At 45.9% G+C, this 19848-nt stretch overlaps 2 protein-coding genes across 8 annotated transcripts in view; one reads left to right on the top strand and one right to left on the bottom strand.

Annotated features, from left to right (window-relative positions):
• Positions 1–4974, bottom strand: part of FAM89A (family with sequence similarity 89 member A) — a 49165-nt gene extending 44191 nt beyond the window's left edge. The window contains exons 1-2 of one of the 2 annotated variants that reach the window (XM_043543273.1): positions 4708–4974; positions 3869–4016 (exon numbers count right to left, since the gene is read on the bottom strand). In XM_043543273.1, the coding sequence (XP_043399208.1) occupies positions 3869–4016; positions 4708–4838 (279 nt within the window). In that variant the 5' untranslated portion in view covers positions 4839–4974. The remainder of the gene's footprint in view (positions 1–3868; positions 4017–4707) is intronic. The other variant, XM_043543274.1, reaches the window with a different exon arrangement.
• Positions 4975–6268: 1294 nt separating this feature from the next.
• Positions 6269–19848, top strand: part of TRIM67 (tripartite motif containing 67) — a 57444-nt gene continuing 43864 nt past the window's right edge. For all 6 annotated transcript variants that reach the window (XM_027833279.3, XM_043543264.1, XM_043543265.1 and 3 more), the window contains exons 1-2: positions 6269–7434; positions 15483–15578. In XM_027833279.3, coding sequence (XP_027689080.2) covers positions 6568–7434; positions 15483–15578 — 963 coding nt within the window. In that variant the 5' untranslated portion in view covers positions 6269–6567. The remainder of the gene's footprint in view (positions 7435–15482; positions 15579–19848) is intronic.

Below are 19848 nucleotides of genomic sequence, written 5' to 3'. Positions count from 1 at the left end.
CTGCGTCATGGCCAGGTCTCCTCCTCGGCACCGAAGGCGCTGACACCTGTGCCGGAGTTGGCGCCATCTGTGCACATAGCCCTGGCACCGACAATGCCGTTGGCACCGGCGACTCCACCGACACACCATCCAGCAGCGGCTGACAGTGCCGCCATGGGGCTACTGCACCAGCCAAGACCAAAGGCAAACTGCTTAAACCAATGGCTTCTGACTCTAGATCCACGGTGTCGCACGCTCCAGCGCAGATGCAATTTCTAATGCCTCGAGACATCTCAGTGGCACTGGTGCTGGATTCACCGCCACTTGGTACCAAGGGCTCAACTGTGATCCAGGCACCCTCTCTTACTGAAACAATGAGGAATCCGGTGGCACCTTAAAGACTAACAGATTTATTTGGGTATAAGCTTTTGTGAGTAAAAAACCCACTTCTTCAGATGCATGGAGTGAAAATTAGAGATACAAGCATAAATATACTGGCACATGAAGACAAGAGAGTTACCTTACAAGTGGAGAACCAGTGTTGACAAGGCCAGTTCAGTCAGGGTGGATATGGTCTACTCCCAATAATTGAGGAATGCTCTACTGAACGCTCTGTCTTCACAGACAGCAATGATGATGACCACGGAGACGCAGTCTTTTCTCCACCTGACTCTCCTCCACCACAGCAAAGACCACCTGACAGGAACGTGCATCACAAGGACCAACCCCAATTCCCATGGTTTGCTCCACCATGGATGGGACCTCAACTACCATACCCCATGCAATGGGCATCTTGAGACTCATGGGCACCCTATAAGGCCCACTACTCCTGCACCTCCTTGCTTCACAGAGTGCAGATCCACCCTCCACCTGGATCCCCAACACCATCTGTGTCTAGAGCCTTTGAGGATCTACATGAGGAAGTGAAGGAAGAGCCCGCACCTGACATGGAATTGCCCTAACACAACTCCTCTTCTTCACCTGATGAAGCCGTCATGCTATCCCCAGCAACTATAGCAGATGACTTTAAGCAATTTCAGGAATTATTTAAGAGGGTTGCAGTCAGCCAGGACATTCCATTGGAGGAAGTACAGGAGAATCAACATAAACTCTTGAAGATCCTCCAACCCTTGGCATCCTCAAAGATTACATGCCCCATAAACAATGACATATTGGAACTGGCCGACACTATCTGGCAGACACCAGCTTCCGTCCCGTCAACCTGCAAAAGGGCTGGCCGGAAATATTATGTTCCAGCTAAGGGCGTGGACTTTTTATTCTCAAACCTGCAGCCCAACTCCCTTGTGATTGAAGCTACTAATCATAGGGCTAAACAACCTCATTAGCGGTCCACACCCCAGAAACAGACCTCAAACACCTTGACCTCTTAGGTCGCAAGATTTACACATCTCTACTCTCCAATTTAGAATTGCCAACTATACCGCTCTTCTTGCCAGCTATGACTTTGATAATTACAACAAACTTTCTGAATTTACTTCCCACATCCCAGAGGACCAAAAAGCAGATTTTAAATTGTTCCTGGTAGAGGGACAGCTAGTATCCAGAACAGCGCTTCAAGCATCTCTGGACATGGCCGACACGGCAGCTCGCACCACAGCTACTATGGTGGTGATGCGTGGGGCCTCCTAGCACTCCTCATCTGGCATCCCTAAAGAGTTGCAGACCAAAGTGAAGGATTTACCGTTCAACAAAGATAAACTTTTTTCCAGGAAAACCAATGAAGTCCTTCACACAATGAAAGATTCCAGTACCCTCCAAACACTAGGGATCTACACCCCTCCTTCCAAGAGAAAGAGATACCAGCCTTACCAGAGGTCTCACCTGCAGCAATACAACTGCCCACAGTCCAAGCAGTATGGGAAGGGATAGCTCTGTGGTTTGAGCATTGGCCTGCTAAACCCAGGGTTGTGAGTTCAATCCTTGAGGGGGCCATTTAGGGAATCTGGGGCAAAAATTGGGGATTGGTCCTGCTTTGAGCAGGGGGTTGGACTAGATGACCTCCTGAGGTCCCTTCCAACCTGATATTCTATGATTCTATGACACTGGGAGGTCCCGCGGCAGGCCTAACAGACATTGACAAACCCAGTCAGAACAACCTGCGTCCCACCCATCGGGCAACAAACCGCAATTTTGAAGTCTTGGTCGAGGGTCTGAGTGACCACTCCTTACCACCAGTGCCTACTTGCCCTTTTGACCATTGCCTCCAATGCTTTCACCACGCTTGGCGAAACATCACACAGGATCACTGAGTCCTGAAAATAGTGCAGTTGGGACTTTCCATCCCTTTTATTTCATCCCCCCTACCCCTTCCCCGTCCCTCTTCAGGGACCCCTTTCACAAACATCTACTTCGGGAAGAAGTAACTCACCTACTCCTCTTAAGTGCAGTGGAATGAGTTCCAACACAGCACAGAGGAAAGGGATTTTACTCCCACTATTTCTTGACCCAGAAGAAAAGCGGAGGATATGACCCATTCTAGACCTGCAATGACTCAACAAATTCGTCCGCTCCCAAAAATTCAGAATGGTCATGTTGGGCATAATAATACCGGTGCTGGAATGAGGGAACTGGTTCTCAGCCCTTGACCTCCAAGACGCATACCTCAATACACCCAGCACACAGACTATTCCTATGGTTCACAGTGGGACACGACCACTTCCAATACAGAGTGCTCCCATTTGGTCTCTCCACTGCACCACGTATGTTTTCCAAGACTCTCGTGGTGGTGGCAGCCTACCTACGTAAACAAGGGATCATATTTTTCCCATACCTGGACATCTGCCTCATCAACGGCCGATCGTATGAAGAAATGCATACGGCCACCCAGTTGACCATCGCTCTTTTCCAAAGGCTTGGATTGCAAATAAACTTCCAAAAGTCCAAATAGAGAAAATAGAGTTCAATGGGGCTTACCTGGACTCGACCCTTGTCAGAGCCTTCCTCCGGCAGGCCAGGTTCCTCACCATCAAACACCTCATACATACGGTGTCCATCTGCCCAAGGGTCGAAGCCAGAAAGTGCCTGCAACTTCTGGGCCACGTGGCAGCTATCATGTTCGTGGTGAAACACACCAGACTACACATGAGGTCTTACAGGGCTGGCTGAGTACAAACCCGCCAAGCACAGCCTCCACATGATGGTAACTCCACCCACAAATGTGCTGAACTCACTGCACTGGTGGATGGAAAGGGAGAATATATGCGCAGGAGTTCCCTTTTGCCAAAATCCCCCGGCGCTTATGCTCACCACAGACGCCTCCCTGATGACACAAGGCAGGTGGTCTGCACTGGAGGCCCATCTGCATATAAACCTCCTAGAACTCAGAGCAGGCAGGTACGCCTGCTTTCACTTCCTCCCACTCATTCGAAACAAATCTCTTTGAGTACTCACAGACAACATTGCATGTATGTTCTACATCAACAGACAAGGGGGAGCAAGATCACACTCCCTGTGCATAGAAGTCATCAAACTTTGGAACTGGTGCATACTACATCGCATAGACATCACGGCCTCATTCCTGCTGGGGTGTCAGAACACCACCACCAACACCTGTAGCAGACACTTTTCACAAGAACATGAATGGGAACTAATTTCTATGATCGCATCCCACCTAGTCTCCCTTTGGGGCTCTCCTTCGATAGATCTATTTGGCACAGCAAAGAACTGCAAATGCCAATTATTTTGCTCCAGAGTGGGACTCGGGAAAGGCTCCCTGAGAGACGCATCCCTACTCTCATGGAACTGGACACTTACGTATGCATTCCCTCCAATTCCTCTAATACACAGAGTTCTCCACAAGATCAGGGACGACAAGGCCAAGGTCATGCTTATTGCCTTGGCACGGGCCAGACAGACCTGGTATCCTTACCTGCTTCGCATGTTGATCTGCCCTCCAAGAACTCTCCTGATGAGACCGGACCTCCTCTCCCAGAGCGACAGTTGCATCTTCCATCCACAACTGGAGAAACTTCATCTGACAGCCTGGCTCCTCCTTGGTTCCAATTGCATGAACTAGCCTGTTCAGAGTAAGTCAGACACGTGTTATTACACAGTAGATGCGACTCCACTCACAATAGTTACCTCCAAAAGTGGAAACAATTCTTGATGTGGTGCTTACAGAAAACCCTCACATCCTGCACCGTATCCCTTCCTGATATCCTAGACTAAATTTTAGAACTCAAAAACAAAGGTCTATCACTCAGTTCCATCAGAGTTCATCTCGTGGCAGTCAATGCCTTCCATGAGAAACTGGACAGCTCCTCTGTCTTCACACACCCTACTACAAAATGCTTCCTTACTGGATTCCAAAACCTCTACCCTCAAGTCCACCCCACCCCACACCCACCTGAAATTTGAACCTCATCCTCAGAGGCCTAATGAGACCTCCCTCTGAACCAATAGCCACCTCCTCCTTACTCCACATGTCCATGAAGGTGGCCATCACGTCAGCCAGATGGGGCAGGGAAATAAGTGCACTGATGGCCCCCTCCCCATACACTAATTTATTTAAGGACAAGATCACGATGCAACCCCACCCTAAATTTCTGCCAAAGGCGGTGTCCTCTTTCCATCTTAACCAGCTGATACACTTCCCCACTTTTTACCCCAAACCCCACAAAAACCCACAGGAAGCAGCACTTCATACCCTGGACGTTAGAAGGGCGATTGCCTTCTACTTGGACAGAACAAAATCATTTCGTAAATCACCTAGACTCTTTGTATCTACTGCTGAAAGGAGCTGCTATTTCACAACAACGCTCTCCAAGTGGATCTCCGACTCTATTAGGTCCTGCTACCAGATCCATGACATTGAACCTCCTGATGGCATCAGAACTCATTCCACTCGAGCTACGTCAACATCGGTAGAGTTCCTACACAACGTACCCATTATTGACATATGCAAAGCCGCTACATGGTTGTCAGACCATATGTTTGCCAAACACTACACCATCACACAAGATGCCAGAGCGGACATTATAGTACTGTCTGCCACTACAGTGCAGTACATACAGTACTGTCTGCCACTGCCAAATCCGCAACTCCAAAGTCCCCCCAATCATAGCAGGTACTGCTGTACATTCACCTGAAGTGGAGCACCCACAGGGAGACCACTCGAAGAAGTAGAGAAGGTTACTCACCCTGTGCAGTAACTGAGGTTCTTCAAGATGTATGTGTCCCTGTGGGTGCTCCACTACCCACCCTCCTCCCCTATGCTTTGGAATTCGACTTCAAGGATTCTATGGTGGAGAAGGAACTGAGGGGGTCGGAACGCATACATGTGCCAAAGACTCCAATGATGCTGCGAGACACCAACTGTGCACGTGTGTCCCGACCGGGCCCTGCTACTGAAGATCTCCGATTAATGGCACCGGGATGCACCAACACCTGACGTGGAACACCCCCAGGGACACACATATCAAACAAACCTCAGTTACTGCACAGGATGTGTAACCTTCTCTTTTAAGACAACCCACAAACATTTAAATACAAAAACAATAAGTCTGCTGGTGGGATGGAATTTAATATGAATGTGGCTTTTAACCAAACTATATATTAAATCATGATGGGACTCACAAAACCGTATAATCTACCCAAAGTAGTGAAATCATTTCTATTTATAATCTCTTCATTCTGTTAATAAACCACCCTTACATCCCCTCTAAACATATGGAGCACAAACAAAACAGATGGGGGATTTCCCACCACTGGTTCCTTTCTTATAATGATGCTTATTTTCAATTCACAAAACTCTCAGCTGGCATCTCTGATTTATTTTCTCAGCAAATTTCGGTTTGGGTTACATTGCTACTAGCTCTGGTGCATTTCTTTACTCATGATTCCCACTCCCATTGCTTGTGCATGGAGCAGCCAACCAAGATTCATGCCTATAATAGCAACAACCCCTTCCCCCCTTGCATTCTCTCTAACAATGCCTGAACGTTTTGTGGCTCGCCTTTGGGTTGGAGCATGATAAGAAATGTATCGAAAGAAACATATTTTTTTGGTTTGTTATTCGCTTTCAAGCTTCCTCCTTTTCTCTGTCTATTCCCATTAATAATGGAATTTTTAAACCGATAAAGCCATGACAGCACAGTCCCTTTGAAGGAATCGCTGGCTCCAGACTCGGCCAGCCAGCGAGCCATCCCTTATTTGCGGCACAGCCTACTCCCGCCCTTTGTTCCTCCCCCCCCCCCCCCCCCCCCCCCGTACTACTCGCTGCGGTGGAGACCCAGCCCGCTCCGCTCCGCGCGCTGCACACACACCACGGGCGAGGAAATTGCCTGGCAATAAACAATAGCCTCCTGCCGCTGCAGCGCCAGCGCCTCCTCTCCAGGTCAGCGCCTCAGGAGCTGTCCAGCCCCGCCGGGCGCGCGCCACTGGAGCAGCGGCTCTCTGTGCAGCCCGGCGTGCGGAGCTCCGCCGCCTCCGCCCAGCCAGCCGCTGTCCCTCCCCCGGGGTGCTGAGCCCGAGCGCCGGGGGCCAGGCTGGGGCATGGGCAGGGAAGGCGGCAGCGATCGCCGCCTCGGCGGGCCTGTCTGCTGACCCGGCCGGCCCGGCGCCGCGGCCATGGAAGAGGAGCTGAAGTGCCCGGTGTGCGGCTCGCTGTTCCGGGAGCCCATCATCCTGCCCTGCTCGCACAACGTCTGCCTGCCCTGCGCCCGCACCATCGCCGTGCAGACGCCCGAGCGCGAGCAGCACCTGCCCGCCTTGCTGCAGCCCCGGGCCCCAGGGGCCGCGGCAGCCGGGCCGGCGGCGGGCTCGGAGGCTGAGGGCGCCGCGGGGGGCGGCGGCGGCGGCGGCGGCGGGGAGCACGCGGACAAGCTGAGCCTGCACAGCGAGAGCGACAGCGGCTACGGCTCCTACACCCCCAGCCTCAAGTCCCCCAACGGGGTGCGGGTGCTGCCGCTGGGGCCGGCCCCGGCCGGCTCCTCCTCGGCGGCGGCTCCCCGCGGGGCGGGCCCCAGCTCGTCCCTCACCTGCCCGCAATGCCACCGCAGCGCCTCCCTGGACCCGCGCGGCCTCCGCGGCTTCCCGCGCAACCGGCTGCTGGAGGCCATCGTGCAGCGCTACCAGGAAGGCCGGGCCGCCGCCAAGTGCCAGCTCTGCGACCGCAGCCCGCCCGAGGCGGCCGCCGTGGCGTGCGAGCAGTGCGAGGTGCTGTACTGCGCCGCCTGCCAGCTCAAGTGCCACCCGACCCGGGGGCCCTTCGCCAAGCACCGTCTGCTGCCCCCGCCCAGCCTCCCGGGCGGGCCCGGCGGCGGCAAGGCGGCGGGGGGCGCCCGCAAGTTGCCCACCTGCGCCGATCACGAGCTGGAGAACTACAGCATGTACTGCGTGAGCTGCGGCACCCCCGTCTGCTACCAGTGCCTGGAGGAGGGCAAGCATGGCCAGCACGAGGTGAAAGCCCTGGGGGCTATGTGGAAACAGCACAAGGTAAGCTCGGGGGCGTGGGGGTGCCCACCCCAACCCAAGCAGCACGGCCCTGCCTTCATGGCCGGGGGGGAAGGTCTCTGATCATTAGCTCCACTGGCCTCTTCTCCAACACCCTCCAGCTCCAGACCTCCAAGCACTTTCCCCAGACTGGGGCTCTGTTTTGGCTTCTGCAATCCTCCTCTGCCCAAGATCATGCTGAGGTGGGAGGAGATAAAGGTGGCTCTCAGTTACCTTTACTCCTCCCCTACTCCTGTAGCAGGCAGGGGGTTAAACTGGCCCTTCGCTCAAATTAGAGCAGCCCCAGGACTGCTGCAATTTATGCTGTCTATAAGAGTCCCCTAGACAAGGTTAGTCCTGGAATTCCCCCAGCACACCACTGGGATGTTATGCAAATAAAATAAAAACCAGCAGGATCTTACTAGAGGAGAAAAGGCAAAATGCCACATTTATTGTGAATACAGAAAGAAATACAGAAAGTAAGCAGTTAGTTATAGCTATAACATTCCATTCAGTTTCATATTTATTCACACATTCATTCATACACACACACACACACAGGTTCTGCAACGTTGTTATCATAGTTACCAGCCTTAGAGTTGCTCATGCCAAGCCACTGGCCAGGTGGCCTGGACACGGGGAGGGAGCAGGGCCTTGTTAGATGCACATCTGATGCTCCTGGAAGTTGGTTTGCAGAATCAGACCCCAAAGTTCTCAGTTTCTAGAGTCCATTTTTATAGGGATTTATTCCTATGCTAGTCTATGGGAATTGCTTTATCATGCTGTTGCTGAATCAATCAGCAGATGGCACGTTCCTGATGGCTCCGTGTTGTTCTTTGGTTCTCCCATCCTTGAGGCTGTTGGGTGGATTCCAGTCTGCCCTCAGGGGGTCCTCTCGTTGTTTCCACTTGATGCCTTCTTTGGCCAATGGACACTGGATTCTTAGGCTGGCACCTCCCTGATCATTCAGTTATTATCCACACCAAGCATCCATCCACATACATCCTCTATCTCTATTTTAATCACAATTGTTAACAAAGCGAGATGAATACAACAAAAGGGCGGGGAGTCTCTGGGTGCTGTTTCTGTTGTTACAAAGTATTGCTTTGAGTCTCTCTCTGTGTGAGTAGTTGTTGTTACAAAGTATTGCTTTGAGAACAGACTCTGTCTTAGGATGTACTAACACAATTAGCACCTTGCAAGTTTCACACAGAGAGGGAGAGAAACAGTAAAAACAAGAGACCAAAAGCCAAGAGACCTCTTTATTAGTAATACCCTGGAATTTAAACTATGGGGAATCAAACTCATTTGTGATTTTAGTACAGAACTTCTTTAATATGATCCAACAGGGACATTCTCAGAATGTCCCCTCCCAACTCCAGCCAGCCCCAATACACCTTCTGTGAAAGGGGGCTGATATAAACCTGGCTACACCAGATATACCCCACCCAAGATTCCCCTGTATTGGCGGAATCCTGTTACCCCTTCAGGGCAGCGGTACACTTTATGCCACCAGAGTAACACAATGTATCTTTAATGGGGCCAAGGATCTAGCCCCACAATGAGAAAGAAGTATTCTATGTCAGTGACAGTTCTTGTTGAGGCGGGTGAGATAAGAGGGCGATTCTGGGTGACTCACCCTAGTGTCTTGATGTTTATCTGAACATTGAGGCTACCTCATTTCCATAATTCTCTGATAGCCTTCCGCTTTCTTTTCCCTTCACGCAACTCTCCAATAGGCCCCTGGTCCTTCCTCCCTTCTTATTGACCCTCCATTAGACCCTGGGCAGCATATTCCCTTCTCATGACCTTCTAGTAACCCAAACGCTCCCTCTTTGTGATGTTGCATTAGGCCATAACATCTCAACTTCCAAATCTCAAACCAAATCTGCTTTCTTCCCAATCCAAATTAAATTAGAGAGGCAGACAGTTGTTGGGCCTTCGATAGCATCTTTATCTGTCACTTTGCTATAAATGTATCAGTGACAGAAGGTTGCCGGGACCCGCTGGAGGGCTGCAGAGAGGGAAGGTGTGTAGATGTTTATTTGCAAGTCGTGCTAGGGTCTTTTAGAGGGTTGTATGGTGGCTGTGATCCACAGTCATGATGGCAGTTAAGGATGGAGGAGGTGAGGCTCTTATCCACATTGATCCAAAAACTAGTGATGGTAGTGTTTGGTTATGGGACAGATGAAGGCTTGGCCAGTTCACAGATTGTTCCAGTCTGGTTCACTCATCCCTAGTATTAATACTCATTATAATTTGAACCTGTCTGGGGGTTGTGGGAGATAGTACTTTCACATAAGTTTGCTGATATTTGTGTGCAAGATGGAGCTGAGGTTGTTTCATATATTTTTTGGATAGAGACCAAGAGATGATTGTCTTAAAATTGATTTGAAGCTTGTCAGACTCGCCAGGAAGCCTGGACACTGACTCGATTAAGAATTAATGATTGATATTTTACATTTATAGAGTGCTTGTCATCCTCAGCACATTACAACTATCCATACAGCAGCACTGAGGCGGGTCCCTCCCTCATGGAGGGTGAGCACCCAACTGCTACAACCCTTCAGGTGGGGCAGCTTGCTTCCTTCTGTTGGTTACTGCAGAGGAAAGGCTCACCCCCTCCCTGTTCTCTTTGGTATGATTAGCACCTGTGGAGGTAATGAGAGGGTCTGTGATAATTTCTGGCTACTGCATAGGGGTAGAAAATGGATCACTTCTTGTGCCCTGATCCCTGGCTCCCCCACACAGTAGTGCTGATGCAGAACACACTGGGCTTCAATTTGTAAAGACTCATGAAAAGATCCCACATGGCATCCACTGCACAGAACTTTGTTTATTGATCAGAAGAATGAATGGGTGAATCAGCCCTGGCAGTACTTCAATCTGTGTTTCAACAGAGTCAAAGTACTTCCAGCTAAGGACTTACTTAGACCATTAAACCATCTCCTGAATAACTTGATTTTTTTGTGTTCAGGAATTAAATTCACTTGACTTATAAGCCTCAGGTCATGAATTCACAGCTTTTGCCATTTATGCTAATTGCAGAATCTGATTTTTTGGTGGCAAGTCTTCATCAAGGAGCCTGCCGAACCCCTGATGAACAATGATTGACTTCAGTATGCATAAGTGTTTAGTGTTTTGTAGATTGTGAAGCCAGTTTTTATTCTACTAGAGTCTACTTGTGCTACAACTGATTAACGCCTTTTGAAATGATGTGATAAACTGTGGTGCTGATCAAGATACATTTTAAATCATTTCTCATTCTTCTTACAGACTTTGTCAGAGGAATGAACTAAATTCTGTTGTTTTGTGTTTTCACTGCACTTTTCCTCCTGAGAGTTTGTTCTCACAGAATGTGATTTTCTCTTGTTATATGTAGCTTGAATGTTATGATAAAGGTTCTAAAGAGAACAGTAAAATAACCTAAAATTAACTAATTTTTGTGATAGTAATCTTTTCATGTCTTGTAAGTGTTAATTATCCTAGAACAATATACTTGGCAGGAAATAAAAATATTGAAACTGCCAACAGGAGCCAGTCTAACCCCTCATTTCATGTTTATTTTCAGATAGTTGGATTTTGGAATTGGATATTTGTAGTTGGACCTTAGTAAGTTTTCAGATGCAGTAATTTACACTTACTGCCTCCTGGGTCCTGTAACTTTGGCCAACCATAAATTAAAGTATTGTATTTAGAATTATATGACACATTTAATTGTTTGTACATGTTATTGCTAGATAATCTAGCTCATCCGCCATGAGCATTTTGTAGTCATATTACTTTAATAAAGATACTTTCCCCTAGAAATATATGTAGGAATCTGCCATAAGTAAATTATTTTGGAGAAGTTAGAAATTATGTAATATACAGACACAGAGCTAGATCCTCCCTTGGTATAAATCAGTGGAGGATCATTGATTTATATCAGCTGAGGTTCTGGTAGGAAGGCTTTAAAGGGATTGATCAAAATTGTGTGCTCCTATTGTCGGAGGGAAGGATATTGTACTTTGTGTTTGGACAGCACCTAGTATGATGGAGCTATGATCACATTTGGGATCTCTAGGCTCTACTATAATACAAAAATATTAATAATATTACTAATGATAGATTTCAACTTGTGGGCCCTTTGACTCGCAGGTATGGGGAAGCATGGTGAACAAGTCTCAGCTCTGCAACTTCTGTTGAGTCCCGCCATGTACATCAAAAATATAACTATTGTGTATGTGTGATCTTGTAGTAGAGATGGCATCGGAACTTTAGTTGGACAGGGGTCTGTTTAGGACACTGATGCATAGGGAGATGAGCAAGTAGTTGAGGGCAAATATTGGAGTATGGATGCCCCTTTAGAAGGTAGACCAGAATTGCCCCCAAACCCCTACCCTCCATTCCCAGAAACTTGGAAGCTCTTTAAGAATTCAGTGCCTGGATCATATGATGTAATCAGTAGTTAATTTGCTATGATGATAGATGGAGAAAAAGAAAGATAAATGAGCAATGAACTCTTCTTTTGAAAAAGAATGATAGAATTATCTGTCTCATTTTCTAAAATCAGGGAAAACATCAGTCTTCTATGCCTAGCTAGATTTGATTACTTGTCCTCCTCGTTATCTGTCTGTTACTATATTTGATAAGAGTATAACCTTTTTACCCATCTACAGAATCCTTATTTCATTGCTGGACTCAGATATTAAAATTAAGATCAATGTGGATAGAACAACATTCGTCAGGAATTATTAATTGTCATAATTAATAGAGCTTGTAACTTGCTGTTCAGCTTCAAGCAAATCCTTCCACTGTTTGAAAGAAAGCTCTGAATGTACAGGGTGCTTTTTATAGTGGCTTATGGAGGTTTTAGGCATCTGAATCCATTTTGTTTTAATGGAAAGTACATGCCTAAATCCATTTGCTTTAAAAACTACCCTATAAATGTTTTAATAAACAAGGCTATTATCTCTAAATGGGTTTAGTGCTCAGAGAACTGGCTTTCATATTCTACTTGCAGTAGCACAACTGCAATTGTTTAATGAGTGGAAAAGTTTGGTCAAGTTATTTGATCAGTCTTTGTCAAGTTTATATACAGGGTCTTCATGGTGGCTATATATGAGGAGCTGAGACTGGATGTGGTCAGTTACATTAATATCCATGTAGTTGATGATTGATCTGGATTGACTCAGAATTTAATGGCTGCCATGATACCTGTGGGACAAACCCTAGTTTTTGGCCCCATCCATACTGTGGGATGCATTGTGCTCTGATGTTGGGGATGGGATTAGATGTTGGAGTGGTGGCAATGATATTTTTGTCATGGACTAATTATAGTTGTCTTTGTTTTGTGGCTGAGGCACACTTGTCCGGTTGGGACCATTCCACTAGCCACTGATTGGCAGAGCACATCACAGTCCAGCCCCGCTCTCTCCATACTTTGTCACACCATTCCATCACATTCCCACCTGGTGCTGGCAAAAATATGTCCTGTGGTGGGGTACAGGCATGTGACCAAAAGGCATGTAAAACTGGGGGAATCTTCACCAGCCCCTTTGTGGTGCTCTGGTAGCATATAGGGACCTTATCAAGGGATAAGAATTTGGCCCAATGAGCCTGGTAAACTTTTGTACCAGACATTGTTACTTCAAATTTTGTGAGATGCCAAGAATTTTAGTAGGAAGTTGTAAAAACACATACATAGGTACTGACAGCAATAATATAATTATTATAGCTCTTCCTATTAGATTAGTTACAAGTTAATTGTAGGTTTCAGAGTAACAGCCGTGTTAGTCTGTATTCGCAAAAAGAAAAGGAGGACTTGTGGCACCTTAGAGACTAACCAATTTATTTGAGCATGAGCTTTCGTGAGCTACAGCTCACGCTCACGAAAGCTCATGCTCAAATAAATTGGTTAGTCTCTAAGGTGCCACAAGTCCTCCTTTTCTTTTTAAGTTAATTGTAGTAGAGGATATTCTATTTTCAAATTTGGTACCAGTACAATACATATAACTGGGCTTAATATGGAACATTCCCATGAACAGAAGGGTAAACATTAGGGTTGATTCTTCCTTAAGCCTTCAATGCTATGTCCCATTAAGGGCCAATTTGTGCCTACCCCTAATGTGGCTACATAAGGTAAGACCCTCCTGTGGTTGTGTTAGAGCTTCCTACCGCATTGGTCAAAGCATAGGAAATAGAGCAGGAGGAGCAGCGCACCCAATGTCTTCCCTCTCCCAGTTGAGCAGGTGCATAGGGAGGAAGGGGTGAAGGACGGGTAGAGCAGGGGAGGGGTTGGGTAGAGCTGAGCTGGCACAAGGGGGAAGTGAGCTGTGCTCTTGTCAGGGTAGCTGTAAATCACTTCCCCCAAGGAGCAAGCAGAGAATAAATGGTGACTTTGGCCCACATCTACAAAGGTACATAAGTGCCTAAACAACAAAGTTAGGTATCTAAGTCCCAGTTTTCGCTCCACTGCGAGCCACAAAACTCCTGCCGAACTCTGTAGGTCCCTGAACTCACTTGGCACCTAAGATTTCAGAGTAATCTAACATTTTACTGTAGATAAATATTTAAACAGTTATTGAGGTAGAAAGAGAGAGAGAGAGAGAATACCTAAGTACCTTTGTGGCGCTGGGCCTAAGAGCTAACATTGTAGTAAGAGATCAATGGCAAGATCCTCAGCTAGTGTAAATTGGCATAGCTCCATGTGCTTCAATGCAGCTACATCAATTAACAGCAGCAGAGGATATGGCTCATAGTATATTTTCCACAAGTTATTTTAATGAAGCACTGCTGGTTGATATAGTATTGAAAGAGTTCCTGAAGTTACATCTGCGATAACATAACACAAAACATAGTGCAGTTGACAATTAGACAGTTTTGCTATTCTGCATCTGTAGTATGTTGTTTAAATATACTCTAGAGTCTGATCTTGCAATCTCATCTGTGAGGGGGAAAAGGTAATTGAAGCTCTATGCAGGGGCAAGGGTCTGCTTCCATGGATGCAATTACAGGAGCAGGGCCTTCACGTGTACTTTTCAGAGAAATAATTTAATGCATTTTTGTGTGTGTTACATGAATATGGTTGTGCAAGATACTGCACGTGTCTAAGGTTATTATCAAGTAAACAAGGTGGCTGAGATAATATCTATTATTGGACCAGCTTCTGTTGGTGAAAGAGACAAGCTTTTGACCTCACACAGAGCTCTTCTTCAGCTCTGGGAAATGTGTTCAGAGTATCACAGCTAAATACAAAGTTATCAAATGCCATGTTTTATACTTTGAGCACTAATATGTGGTCATGTGAAGATAATTGTAGTTCATATGCACAAAGGGGTGGAGTTAAAGTTGCTTAGTCTTGTGGCTAGAATTGTAGTTCAAATATCATGTTGTAAAATTCTGCCATTTAAATTATTCATAAACAAAACATTAGCTTAAAGTTGTCGAACAATGGTGAAAGTTCATATATTTTTTTCACCCTCTCATAACTCAAAATGGGTAAAGGAATTTTTCTCAATCTTTCCAGAAATATTCACCTCTGGGTTAAGTTGAAGAATGGATGCTTTCAGCCCCAAAAGAAATTTTTATACAATATTACAAGACTATACAAACAGGGTTTGTAATGAAAGTTCTAATATATTTTAATTGTAGCTGACACTACAAAGTTGGTAAAAATTTCAGGCTTAGAGTTAAGAAATTGCTAGTTGAGATCATTTGGGGATTTTTCAGCATGACCGACACTATGTAAATATAAGATACTATCATTTCCATGCATATGTGAGCAGTTTTAGGCTTTTGTAAGTGTTGTGACTTAACTAGTCATTACATTTAATTGGAAAATGGAGACAATAACTGACTACCCACACAGAGATTCTACCCACACCCTTACTAAATCTATTACAATTGAAATTCTAGCTTGCTCTTTTCTAGCACAGATCCTCTACGCAAGTAAGAATACATGTGATGCCAAGTAAGCCTTTTAACATTTAATTGTAAGAAGTAAGGATTAGTAAGAATTCATTTGCATTTTATCTCTAATTTTTCATTTTAAATTCTGTTTCTTACAGACACAGCTGTCTCAGGCTTTAAATGGTGTTTCAGATAAAGCAAAGGAAGCTAAAGAATTTTTGGTTCAGCTGAAAAATATATTACAGCAGATACAGGTAATTGTATACTACTTGTTGTTTTGATAATACAGTAATCATTAGAGCTGAGTGCATAATTTATTTGATGACTTTAGTCTCTTGCTGTTCAAAAATTGTCTGGAATAACATACTCTTTTCTTGAATGTATTTGTTAGGCAAAATTATTCATCAGCTAATGTCTACAAATATTTGTTGGCCTGTAGATTGTATGCCATTTGTTGCAAGAAGTTGATATTCAAAATTGGAAGTTTGAACTGTGTTGTTTAATTTCTGATTGGACTCATTGGTTGTATGGTGTGCTTCTGTTCACTGACTGGATGAATGTAATTCTTAGAGTCAGGGTTTTGGTACAAATACTAATTTTTACAAATTCAAAACTTACTACCCGTGAATAGTTCAACATTTGCTTAAATTATGCTGTTTCTGAGAACATTCTTATATTTTAATAGTTCGGATATTTGTGGAAAGTCAAAATACAAAAAGGGCCCAAACACTGCCAAAATGAATTCGGGGCGGATTGAGTGGAAATTATTGTTGTGTATGTTTCTGTTCAGCTCTGATAATTGGATTTTGACTCATTACATCGGGCAAAAGGCTAATTAATGTCTTTTAAAACATAAATTTATATTTGCACGACAAGAGCACAAAACTAGTGGGAAACTCAATTTTTTTTCAAGTGAATGTAGGCTTATGAAAGTTGCTGGATATTGGGGAATTTTCATCTCTCTCTCTACCCATAGAACAGGTCTGGGACATGCAGCAGCAGTGCCTGCTTCCCTATACTGATTTACCAGGGCGCTAGGGGAGGATTATTATTATTCTAACTAGTGATCTTTTCTAGCATAGCTTCTATGGTATACCCACTGTGTGCTTTCTGCTTTACTTCTGGCCCTTTTGTCATCAGTGAGCAATCCCCAGTTCCTGCTTTGCACAGAAAGGGAAGGCAGGAGTTTGAGAAATAAAAATTTGATCTAAAATTAAATTATTTAAAAAACCCCAAATTGAGTTTATACCACAAATGCTGCCAACATATGTGAAGTGCCACAGGATGTTGTATCCCCCACCTTTTGTGTTCCTTTTTTGCTCTGCTAGAAGTGCCAATAAGGGAGATTAACTTTTTTTTTTTTTTAGGTGATATGTATAACTGACTGATAGGAACTGGCCTGAACCACCAACCCATGTCCCTTAGGCCACCAAACAACTTTCAGGTGGTAATGAACTTTAGCCACTCACTATACACATTGGACAGCTTTGAAGCAGTGAGCTGCAGGTGAAGGACTCCATAGTCCATCACTGATCCACTGGGTCACCTAGCCCCCGTCAGTAGCTACTTTTGCCCTCTTGAAACCTAAAGATATTTAAAACTGTGCTGTAAAATCCCTTAATGCATATGAACAGAAACAGTGGAAAATTGTTATGCATAATGGTACTGTTGTAGTTAGAGTTGAATGACCAGGAATTGTCTGTTCTGGTATTCTTGACTGTGACCCCCTGAATCTCCACCCCATGTTACTAAAATCCTAGAGGTGAACCCAAAGTAGAAACCTGCAGCTAATCCCCATGTCAGGGTTTCTTCCCCACTCTGAACTCTGGGGTACAGATGTGGGGACCCGCATGAAAGACCCCCTAAGCTTATTCTTACCAGCTTAGGTTAAAACTTCCCCAAGGCACAGATTTCTTTCTTGCCTTGGGATTGCTGCCACCACCAAATGATTTAACAAACAATCAGGGAAAGGACCACTTGGACTCTTATTCCCCCCAAAATATTCCCCTGAGCCTACACCCTCTTTCCTGGGGAAGGCTTGAGCATATATCCTCACCAATTGGTTACAAAGGGACTACAGACCCAAACCCCTGGGTCTTAGAACAATGGAAAAATCAGTCAGATTCTTAAAAAGAAGAATTTTATTTAAAGAGAAAAAGGTAAAAGAATCACCTCTGTAAACTTAGGCTGGTAGTTAGCCTTACAGAGTATCAGAAAATTCAAAGAGCACAGAGGAACCCCCTCTGGCCTTAGTTTCAAAGTTATAACAAAACAGGGATAAACCTCCCTCTAGCAAAGGGAAAATTTACAAATTGAGAAAACAAAGGTAAACTAATACACCTTGCCTGGCTGTTACTTACAAGTTTGAAATTTGAGAGACTTCTTGAGGAAGATTTGGAGAACATGGATTGATGTCCGGTCCCTCTTAGTCCCAGGAGCGAACAGCCACACAAACAAAGAACCCAAAACAAAACCTCTCCCCTCCCAGATTTGAAAGTATCTTTTGTCCCCATTGGTTCCTTTGGTCAGGTGCCAACCAGGTTACTTGAGCTTCTTAACCCCTTACAGGTAAGGAGGAATTTAGGCTAGCCCTATGGTTATGACACCCCACCCTCTGAGTTTTGAGAAAATTTGAATCTGGAGTTGGACTGAACTCCACTTCATGGGCCCATCTCTATAATGGGTCTGAACCGGAACACAAAATCTGACCAAGTCAGAACACTGGTAATATTTGGATTCAGATCCATGGCTTGAACTGAGAAGCATGATTCTGGTTGTCTCCAATAAATACCTCAGTACTGACAGCCTCCCACTTTCACCCCTCAGCAGAACTGTCTTACACACAAACATTTGCTCAGTGGAATAAAAGATGTGTAGTTTTTATCATTGTATTTAAACACCATACAAGTCAGACAGCAAGTTAAACCCTTTACTCCCTTGCTGAGTGAGAGAGAGCTGTGCTCTTAGGATATGTCTACACTACAAAATTACGTCAAATTTATAGAAGTCGATTTTTATAGAAGCGATTTTATACAGTCGATTGTGTGTGTCCCCACTAAACACATTAAGTCGGCGGAGCGCGTCCACAGTACAGTGGCTAGTGTCGACTTTCGGAGCGTTGCACTGTGGGTAGCTATCCCTGCAGTCTCCGCTGCCCATTGGAATTCTGGGTTAAGCTCCCAATGCCTGATGGGGCAAAAACATTGTCACTGGTGGTTTTGAGTACATGTCGTCAGTCTCCCCTCCCTCCGTGAAAGCAACGGCAGACAATCATTTCGCGCCTTTTTTCCGTGTGGATGCCATATTGCTTTCAGCAGACGGTGCAGGAGGCCTGCTAACCGTCGTCATCCACCACTTCCGCTGCAACTCTGCTCTCCTCAGACGCCATACCACAGCAAGCATGGAGCCCGCTCGGATCATCGCGGCAGTTATGAGCATTGTAAACACCCCGCGCATTATTCTGCAGTATGTTCAGAACCAGAATCTGCAAAACCAGGCGAGGAGGCAATGGCAGCACGGTGATGAGATTGATGCGGACATGGACACAGTCTTCTCTCAAAGTACGGGCCCTGACAATTTGGACATCCTGGTGGCAGTGGGGCAGGCTCATGGAGTGGAACGCCAATTCTGGGCCCAGGAAACAAGCACAGACTGGTGGGACCGCATAGTGTTGCAGGTCTGGGATGACTCCCAGTGGCTGCGAAACTTTCGTGTGTGTAAGGGCACTTTCATGGAACTTTGTGACTTGCTTTCCCCTGTCTTGAAGCACAAGAATACCAAGATGAGAACAGCCCTCACAGTTCACAAGCGAGTGGTGATAGCCCTCGGGAAGCTTGCAACGCCAGACAGCTACTGGTCAGTTGGGAATCAATTTGGAGTGGGCAAATCGACTGTGGGGGCGGCTGTGATCCAAGTAGCCAACACAATCACTGAGCTGCTGCTATCAAGGGTAGTGACTCTGGGAAATGCGCAGGTCATAGTGGATGGCTTTGCTGCAATGGATTTCCCTAACTTTGGTGGGGCGATAGACGGAACCCATATCCCTATCTTGGCACCGGAGCACCTTGGCAGCCAGTACATAAACCGAAAGTGGTACTTTTCAAGGATGCTGCAAGCACTGGTGGATCACAAGGGACATCAGTGTGGGATGGCTGGGAAAGGTACATGATGCTCACATCTTCAGGAACTCTGGTCTGTTTGAACAGCTGCAGGAAGGGACTTTATTCCCAGACCAGAAAATAACTGTTGGGGATGTTGAAATGCCTATAGTTATCCTTGGGGACCCAGCCTACCCCTTTATGCCATGGCTTTTGAAGCCATACACAGGCACCCTGGACAGTAGTCAGGAGCTGTTCAACTATAGGCTGAGCAAGTGCAGAATGGTGGTAGAGTGTGCATTTGGACGTTTAAAAGCATGCTGGCACAGTTTACTGACTTGGTTAGACCTCAGCAAAACCAATATTCCCATTGTTATTACTGCTTGCTGTGTGCTCCACAACATCTGTGAGAGTAAGGGGGAGACGT

Source organism: Chelonia mydas, chromosome 3 (assembly GCF_015237465.2).
Source record: "Chelonia mydas isolate rCheMyd1 chromosome 3, rCheMyd1.pri.v2, whole genome shotgun sequence".
NCBI classification, from domain to species: domain Eukaryota; kingdom Metazoa; phylum Chordata; order Testudines; family Cheloniidae; genus Chelonia; species Chelonia mydas.
Note: the sequence above shows the minus strand (reverse complement) of the source record. Positions and strands in the feature narration are given on the sequence as shown.